The sequence below is a fragment of the Actinia tenebrosa genome, unplaced genomic scaffold (assembly GCF_029948245.1).
Source record: "Actinia tenebrosa isolate PJP-AT-01 unplaced genomic scaffold, QUT_ActTen_1.0 PGA_scaffold6__47_contigs__length_16458017, whole genome shotgun sequence".
Classification (NCBI taxonomy): Eukaryota; Metazoa; Cnidaria; class Anthozoa; order Actiniaria; family Actiniidae; genus Actinia; species Actinia tenebrosa.
Genome location: NW_028292583.1, coordinates 8869442 through 8879137, shown reverse-complemented (window position 1 = coordinate 8879137; position 9696 = coordinate 8869442). Strand labels below are relative to the sequence as shown.

Below are 9696 nucleotides of genomic sequence, written 5' to 3'. Positions count from 1 at the left end.
TCATAAAAATTACTCGATTCTGATTAGTCTAGAGGAGTACAATTATTTCTTAATTATATTCCGTAGAAGTTCCTATTAGGTTAGTGCTTTGGGATCAACTTAAAAGTTTTTATAAATTTAAAATTTTTAAAACTATAATTTTATCAACAAAACATAATATAATAAATATGTAATAAATATAATTATATATAATACTAAAACTTCTACAACTAGTCTGGTGACAACTAAATGCCTTCGCTTCGAATATTTTTTCGCGTGTACCATCAATGAAAAATCACACGACCTTTTTTGTACAATTCGTAATTAATATATATGTACTCGTAAAGTATTGAACGTTCTTAAATTGGACTCGTCTAAAGGCTCGTGCAATTACAAGAACTTTCAAAACATCATTCACTCGTGCCTAGAATAACGAATTGTACTCGAGGTCGTGCGATTTCTTATACTATAATATAGAATATTACTTGGCATATTTTGCATTACTTTCCTATTGTCAATAAATAACAATAAATCTCCTTCTACTTTCTCTTAAAGGTGTCATACAGCCTCGACAACATTAATTTTATATTTTATAAAGACAATGCTGCTTCGCAGGTTAAGGTAACAGTCATCACTTTTCTATGAGTAAGGCATGAAAATACAACTGTCTATTATAATTTTGTACTTTAAAACAGATTCCATGGTCATCTTTTTGTTCCATTCCAGACTTTTCAAGGAAATACCAATGATGTCGGATATGTTACAAGGACATTGGACAGGGATATCGAAGCACGATGGATAAGAATTTATCCAAAGACTTGGATTCCATCCGATAATTTTGTTTGTTTCAGGTCGGCGATCCTTGGTCGAAGAAAAGGTATCAACATTTCTTTACAACCCATTAAGTTCTGGCTAACTGTCACTGAAATATCATAACAAATCTTCTTTTTCTCTCTCCGGGTAGGACCCCTCGGTAGTCCCGTCTTTGCTAATCAAGCTGATTCACCCAACATCGTTACATACGAACAACAAGACGTCACTCTACAGTGTAAACCCGTAGGGGACTCGCCTATTACTGTTACCTGGACACACAAAGGAAAACTTATCCAATCTAGTTCTAGCAACACTCATCTCAGTCTCTTAAACGTCAACAAGACTGATCAAGGCATATATCTTTGTACTGCTACCAATGCTCTTGGTTCTCACACAAAGACCCTTCATCTGCAAGTTAAAGGTAAGGTTATTCCTCTTCCAGTCTCAAGTGTGACTCTTTAATCAGTCTGACTAAAGTTCAACATTCCTGTTACAGATGGTTCTGAGGTGTGCACCAACCATCGTTATCTTGACGATGATTCTCGTTTATCAACCAAAATAACATCAACCCTCATTCAAGATGATACCAACTTGACTGAGAATGATTGGTACGTGTTCCGCGGTACAAGAGGCTATTATCGTATTCCAAACAAGTGTCTACCACAAAACCGTTGCGGTGCTACAGCTACAGGATACGTGGAGGGTAACTTTCCAACTCTTGCTGACGGTATTGTCAAAAGAAAGCTCTGTTTTCATGCCAACGGTAACTGCTGCCACTATAGTACGTACATTTATGTGCGCAACTGTTACTCCTTCTATGTCTACAACCTTAAGAAACTCGCCTTGTCCTGGTCAGCGAGATATTGCGTCCAACACTATCGCAACGGTAAGCCAGCTAATCCTAGACGAATTTCTTGTGCAATTTATTATCTAGATTTTAATACCCTATCGTTTCTTTTTTTCATGAACAGAGAACCCCAGCAGGATGTTTCAAGAAAACCCACAGCCACTCGTTCTCTGTAACCACGTCTTCCAACGCCTCTACCAAGTGTCAGATAGTCTGACTTGTTTTCGATATTGCCTGCTATATACTGCATGTCAGACCTTCAACTACAATCCAAACTCATCCACATGTGAGCTGAACAACGCTACAGCAGAAGAATATCCTCAGGACATGGCAACCCGACCAGGATACAAATATCATTATGAAGTCAAACAGGTGATTATTGAAAATCTCGCGCACTGATTGGTCGAAAAACTCACACTATCACACGATAATCACCTCCAGCGATAATCCAAAATGGCGGCCAGCCGCTTTGTTGCTGTTACCGTAAAAAAATGTCTTTTATCTTCTTTTTTTGAAAGAATCCTCTGTGTATTTATACTAAAACAATTATTTGCCTCAGCCTCAGTGAATATCGGGGAATATTTACCTCGACGCTCGAAGACTTCCCCGATATTCACTTCGCCTTCGGCGAATAATAAATGTTAAATAATATGTATGAATTATTTATAGAAAGCCTAAAAATCTTTTTATAATACGATAATATATATTTAAAAAATGTCAATATGTTCATAACGAGGCTAATAAGAAATTTTGAATAAGTGTGTCTTAAGTTTACATTTGAAAAGTTGAAAAATTGTCACACTGTCTAATGTCACCAGGTAAACTGTTCCATAAGTGGGGTTCTCTATTTGCATTAACTATGGTGGGGTGCAGCTACAGCAAAAGCACGTCTTGTTTGACCCTCGAAAATTCGATTTCCAGAGTTTTGAAAGGCATATTCTAGCAACTATTATCATCTCACAACCTAACTGGTAATTGGTAAAACAAAAGGCCTAACTTTTCATGATTACTCTTTTTACATTTTACTTTTGAGCTGAACTTGACAGTTTATTTTGAATTCTTAAATGGATCTGACCAAACTTTCATATCTGAAAGAAAAATAATAATAACGAATGTTACTTTTGGCCTAATCCAGTTGAGAAACGTAGAAACAAGTTATTGTGATGTAGGAACGAGAGATTGAGTGAGTGAGACATTTGCACATTTGATGGGGTCTGAATATGAAAATGTGTGACTAAAATGTTAGCAGATCGATAAGTGAACGTTTATTAATCGTATAGTATTAAAGTATATTTTCCACTAGGAATTGTAGCATGGTACAACCACATGCAAACATATCGTCCAGGATGTTTTTGTTTTTGAAAATCTACAATCGTAAAAGCACAATATACTTATATTGTATTGCGTAAATAAATGTCCAAAACACTGTATAAGCCTTTTCATAGTTTAAGAATCGATTCCAATGCGCATGCGATTTTATCCCGAATTTTACACCTTCTTTTGTTTAATTAAGAACAAAAGAAGGTTTAGACAAAAGAAGGTGAGAAATTCGGGATAAAATCGCATGCGCAGTGGAATCGATTCTTAAACTATGAAAAGGCTTATTGAATGCGTGTTATGGTTTATTGTCTGCACCAAAACGCTAATGAAAATTTGAAAACGTTAATGAACCCACGCAAACATATTCATGATTGTCAAATTCAATGCCAAATTTCTTAATGAAAGTTCCATCGCACTATTGAGACTCCGTTCGCCTTATTGTATGCCTGTTCGCTCTAATGACAATGCTTCTTCGCTTCAATGAATATTCCTTTGCGATTAATGAACAGCAAAAGGTGTAGTTATGATTCAGTTCACAATTTCGAAAATATGAAGGCATTTAAAAAACGTCTCCTTCAACACTTCCCGCTCGCCTACGAAGGTTCGTGCTGTAAACCAGGCATAACTAGTCAGATAAAATTGTGTCAATTATCAACTCGGCTTCAATGATTGCTACCCAGAATTCCTTTCGGTTCAGTCGCGTAGGCTTGAGTTGGTCGACGACATTTTTTGAATTAACTGTATGCAAATGTTCACTTGCTCACTCACCAAGATGTTAGCAGATCAATAATTAAACGTTTATCAATCGCCTTATGTCATCTGCTTACGAATGGTACGCAAAACGTACTTCGAAGCTCTTATCCAATACAGGCGTCTTGCACTGAGAGGTCACGTGATCAAATCCGCCATTGTGACTGGGCATTCTACAGGATTTTAGCGGAGCTCCCGCGCGGGCCACTATACTTACGAAAAAATGGTAACCCATCGAGTTGCTTTTTCATGGCTTGGCTGACGTCACTTCCGTCCGTTCGTACGTACGTACATACAGTCAATTCAAAAATGTTGTCGTCGATCAACTCAAGCCTACGCGACTGGATCGAAAGGAACTTTGGGTAGTAATCATTGAAGCCGAGTTGACTCCATAATTTTATCTGACTAGTTATGCCTGGTTTACAGCACGAACTTTCGTAGGCGATTTAATGCCTTCATATTTTCGGAATTGTGAAATGAATCATTAGCACTTTGTTTTTGTTTCCCTAAACCCAAAGACATGCATTCGTTGGATTGTTTCTCGCCAATATTATCTTATTACTAGCGGGAACAATTAATTCAGAACGAATATTTAACCGCTTCAGTGATTTTTACCCATATTCCTTTCGGTCCAGTCGCGTAGGCTTGAGCCGGTCGACGACAACGTTTTTTGAATTGACTGTATTCAGCCCCCTTAAGATAACTCGTTTCTACGCTTCGTGTATTCACGAGGTAAAAAGGTTTCACCCTCCAAAGTGAAAAGTGGAATTCAACTTACATAACGTGAAGTAACTAAAGGCTCCAAGTCCACACTTGTAGCCCGGCCAATTTATATTTCTAGCTTATTTATGAAAACTTTCCATGTCTACGTTGTTCGCGTGTTTTACCATAAAAGGGGTGAACTTCCACGCATTCAGACGCCTAAACGAAGTCAGGGAACCCCAATTTTATTTGCTTATTTTACTTCTTGTAAGATGTACTTTCATCATGCAAAATGTTTAAAAAAACTGACGATTGGAACTTTTGCCCATGAACGTCTTTAAACGTCCTTAAAATGGCTGCCGCCATTTGATGGTGGAAATCCTCTAATTATACTGAAGTATTTAGTTTCCAAAAATGTCTCTACTTACTTCCAGGTTGAATGTCTTCTTGCTTGATTGACTTCCTTGTTTCTTTTTGTATGTTCGCTAGATGTTCATAAAACGCAATTAATTAAACAATAACAATGGTTAGATGGTTAGCTAGTTTAAGAAAAAACCAACGCATCTCTAGACATTTGTTGGAAAAATCAGCATTACTTTACATCATCTCAGTACCACTGTCTACTATAAACCTACTGATTCGCATTCTTATTTACTCTATTCGTCTTCTCACCCTAAACACACTCTCGACTCTATTCCTTTTTCGTACTTTTTACGTTTACGTCGCCTTTGCAGCGATGACACTGATTTTTTCAACAAATGTCTAGAGATGCGTTCGTTTTTTCTTAAACATGGCTATCCTTTAGCTATCATAAACCGTGCTATGCATAAGGCATCTTCTACTGATCCGGGAATACTGCTCTCACTCCTAAGCCTCGTACTACCAACTTAGATCGCATTCCTTTCACTCTTACATTTCATCCTGTTAACAATTCGATTAAACCCATCATTAATCGAAATTTTAATTTACTTAATTAGGACTCTACTACCGCTAATATCTTGGTCAAGAGTACTCTTCGCTCTGATAGTAACCCTGGCACCTTTCGCTGTTCACGTAAAGGTTACTAGACTAGTCTTGTCCTTTCATTTCTTCACATACCTCTGTTAAAGGCCCCAAATCGACTTTTAATGTAACTGATCATTTTGATTGCACTTCTTCTAAGGATTGTTTCAGAGATCCCCTTTACGACATTTGTAAACAAGATCTTTCTAAACCAGTTTCCCGCCACTTTAATTCTGCTAATCACTCAGAATCTAACATAATTGTCTTTGGTTTAAGGTTATTACACGGCGGTAATAATTCCCGCAAAACTTTAGTATTTATTCGCCCCTTCTCATCTTTTCTTTCCACCGTTACTCCGACGAAGGACTAATGTCCGAAACGTCAGTTTCACAAAGCTTTTTACGGTGATTCAATTTATCCACAAATTACTGCTGTTTAACATTCAGTACATTTGTACCGAAATCCGAGAACAATGCCCGAAATTTTTGGGATCGTAACACAATCCAATGTAATTTTTACCACATTCGTGAATTTTCTAGCTTTAGGATTGGTCGATTACGTCAGCAAATCACGCGCGCACTTAAAGCCGTTTTTATTTCGAATTTTACCCTTGTTTTCGTAGTAAAATTGTTAATTTTCTGTAGTAAAAAACCAATTTCCTTCAGTTTTCGGTGGCTACCCCTCGCGAGTCCACAACATACTTTGACGGCTAGATGACGAAAATCGTGGTAAATAAGAGGACATACCAAGGAAAACTGGAGGAAATTGGTTAAAGTATATACAAGAGAATATGAAGTACTTAATATTCTCTTGGTATGTACCAAGTCTTTATTTTTTATGCAAGTAATATACTTATTTGCAATTGTGCATTTCATAATTCGTTTCTAGATTGACTTGTCAGCAGGTTTATTTCTTATTTCCGGTCTGAATTTTACTCTCTTATTATCAGTAAAAAATACGTGAAAACAAAGCATAAACTATAAACTTTCTTCATTGTATGTACATGGTGTGAAGGCAAGAAGTATCAGTTGTACAAACAAACAAACAAATAAGCAGGCAAGCAAACAAACAAGCAAGCTAGCAAACAAACAAAGATGAATTGCCAAACTAGACATTGCAGAAAGCAAAAAAAATAATTAAAAAAATCAAATAATGGGTGACCAATAATGAAAATGCTGCAATTTGCAGATGGAGAAGGAAAAAGGAAAAAAAAAATAAAATGAATGAGTCACTGGACCAGGTTTTGTGTGTGTTATGACAGGGAGGGGGGTGTACAAAATTGCTGCAATATTCCAGTTTCAAGTTCTCTGTTGCTCAGGGTTAGCCTAGATTTTTTACAGAATGATTATGTATGCCAGTGAATGTCCATGAAATTTCGAATTAGTGTTTGTATTGTTTAAAGGGGCACTTGGATGAAAACGCCCCAATTTTTCAAAGTCCAAATAATTGAAGTATTTGAGGATAATTTGACTTAATTATGATTATGTAAACCAGGTTAGTGAAAATTTTCACCTGGGATCCACTTGCAGTTGAGAAATTTTGGGTTAAAAGAACAATAGGGTTGAGTAAATGACATCATTTACTCACAATTTATATGCTAAATAAAATTGATAATTTTTATCTGAGACATTTCACTGTGAAGAAAATATGTTGCTTGGCTACAATTGGGGCCATATAGATACATTTAATTAAGTTTAAAGTCATTTCCAATTTTATCCATTTTCATCCAAGTGCTCCTTTAAGTAACTTGTGCATTCTTTACTTTACTGGTTGGTATTTGTGAATATTTAGGTAAACAAAAACAGTGGCAATTGGATGCAAACAAATTTAAAATTAAGTTAAATTTTTGTTTTTGTTTTCAAAGCCTGCGCTTTTCGCTACTACTGTATAACTTCTACTCCAAAACTTTACCAATAGCTTTTCAGCCTTTTTATGGGAAATTAACAAAATAATTGCTGCATTTTCTTCATATGACAGCCATCTCTATTTCTATGGATGGTTTGACTGCAAAGTTTGGAAAACTATAGAAAAGGGTCCTCGATTTGTTTTCTTACCACAAAAAATTTTACTAAAACAGATTTTTTAGGTGTTTTTTAGTGATCAAAACAACCAATGGAAATAACCAATCAGCACAAGAGAAATCAGTAACGATTTGTGGTAAAATGACTCATAGCCCATTGGGACTTAACGGCTTGTAGACCTTATTCGTGGTGTGATAATGTGTTCCCAGTTCAGTGTGACAAACCTCCAGAGGATTCATTTTCTTTGTTCTTACTCTTCGAAAAATTCATGAGCATCCCAAAGGATAGGAAAGAAATAGCGATGATATCCTGACAAGTTTCATACAACAGCTGTTCATTCCCCTAGAGGTTTTTCACATTCAATTGGGAAAACATTGACACACCATGAATAAGGTCTATTGCTAAAAATCAATTAGTACAATACTATTGAATGAAAATAGTTATGCAAGGCTACAAGTGCAAGCATGAGACAGATGCTGATTTAGTATTTCAGTAAGAGTTTGTAGAAAGTTAAGATATTATCAAATGCAATATTTGCTATACATATTACTAAGATCTTGTCTTTCAGTTTGTTTTATGGATTTAGTGTGTGCACTCTACTGTTTTGTGTTATTTTTGTGCGATCTGTTATTATAACTCCATAACAATTTTGCCCCAGGGGCTGGTGGAATATAGGGGTATCTTCTAAGAAACCTTGCCCCATATCTGGGAAAATACAGATAGCTTTCCTCTAGGCTTAAAGCAAATTCCCCACATTTGCCCGGGGTCCCCCCCTCATGGAAGCTGATGACAAGTGCATTAATACAGTAAAAATCAGTAGGAACCTAGTGGTTTAAGAATGTGCTGGCAGAAATTTGCCATTTTAATGCCCAAAAATATAAGAACCTGTTTGGCCAAGCAAAATCTAGCAGGTTCTTTTATGTGGTTACAGTTAAATTATGATAAACATTTTATCCAAAGAGTTTGCCTTAAAGATTGCAAATTTATATTTGACACCACATATACTTTCTGTAATGGTTAAGCTTATCATAATGCAGTTGTTAATAAATACGGTATATTTCAGGATCAAAACCAAGTTTATAATTTTTCTGGTAATCAACAACGATACCTTCTTTACTTAGCCTAAAAATGACAACAACTACCCCAAAATACAAGAACCTATTTTGCCAGAAAATGAAGGTTCTTTAAATACACGCGGTTTTTTTACTGTAATTTAATAATCGCTGTGATTCAGTCCATTTGGACTAAAATTGATATACAATACAGTAAAAACCCGCACATAAGAACCACTATTTTCTCAGTTAATGCTAAAGTGGTTCTTATTTAATTGGTGTTTAGTGAGAAATTAGGGTTAGGTGGTTCTTAACTGGTTCTTATTTACAAAGTAAGAACAATTCTATTACAGTAAATAATATAATTAATAATATAAATAAAAAATAATATACAAATTTATTATTCACATGCATCTGAAATCTACATGTACATGTATTTTCATTGAGAAGTAGCTGATACAGTATACATCACTTAAAACACTTGGAAAACAGTTAACTGGTACTGATATTAAATTTGGTCATCCAGACTCAACTTATAGTTTTTCACAAAAAAATCCAAATAAATCTTGAAACCTTTCAAATAAGAACCAGTCTAATTTTTTAAGGCTTAAGTGGTTCTTATTTAACAGGTGCTTAAAAAGCAAATTTTAGCCTAGTGGTTCTTAATCCACTGGTTCTTATGTGCGGGTTTTTACTGTAGTGCATAACTCCAAGTAAATAAAATCTGCCTATCTGTCAATAAACTGGGAAGTACTTACTGTAAATCTCTGGATGTAACTTAGGATAAACCACGATGGGAAACAAAGCAGAAAATGTTATTGCAACGATGCCACCGATGACCATTACAGACTTTAGTTTGGAGGACATTTTCATATAACTTTATTTGCGGAGTACTAAATACTTTACGCAGGGATCCCACCGTACCCAGAGCCCACGTTCCTCTTGGTCAGTAACGGTACAACAGGTCGACAGTAACCAACGCACGGAAATCCTTTTTACGGCCTCTTTATTAAAGGCAACAGTTATTCCGTGTTCGCTTTCGTCAATATATTATGTACGCCTCATCGCCGCCATCTATGGTATTTTAATACTTGAGAACATGCTATTTTTCGCGGACTCGTATTCGTCCCTGGTATTTGTCAGCATACGTCATTACCACAGGAAGACCGTGCTCCCTTGATCGCACGACCATTACGTCACTGGAGAGATA

General features: G+C 36.0%; 1 protein-coding gene across 1 annotated transcript; it reads right to left on the bottom strand.

Annotated features, from left to right (window-relative positions):
* Positions 1-2320: 2320 nt before the first annotated feature.
* Positions 2321-9428, bottom strand: LOC116307424 (small integral membrane protein 20-like). The gene is made up of 3 exons (XM_089038627.1): positions 9245-9428; positions 4840-4896; positions 2321-2727 (listed from the first exon to the last, which is right to left on the bottom strand). The coding sequence occupies exons 1-3, from the start codon at positions 9357-9359 to the stop codon at positions 2687-2689; spliced, it is 213 nt and encodes a 70-aa protein (XP_088894753.1). The 5' UTR covers positions 9360-9428; the 3' UTR covers positions 2321-2686.
* Positions 9429-9696: the final 268 nt, after the last annotated feature.

Bases quoted from the DNA above. Each gene is read 5' to 3' on its own strand.
- LOC116307424 (XM_089038627.1), bottom strand. From the start codon at position 9,359: ATGAAAATGTCCTCCAAACTAAAGTCTGTAATGGTCATCGGTGGCATC. The intron at 4,897-9,244 runs GTAAGTACTTCC...ATGAACATCTAG, and splicing joins GTTACATCCAGAGATTTACA to CGAACATACAAAAAGAAACA. The intron at 2,728-4,839 runs GTAAGTAGAGAC...TTTTTCTTTCAG, and splicing joins AGAAGACATTCAACCTGGAA to ATATGAAAGTTTGGTCAGAT.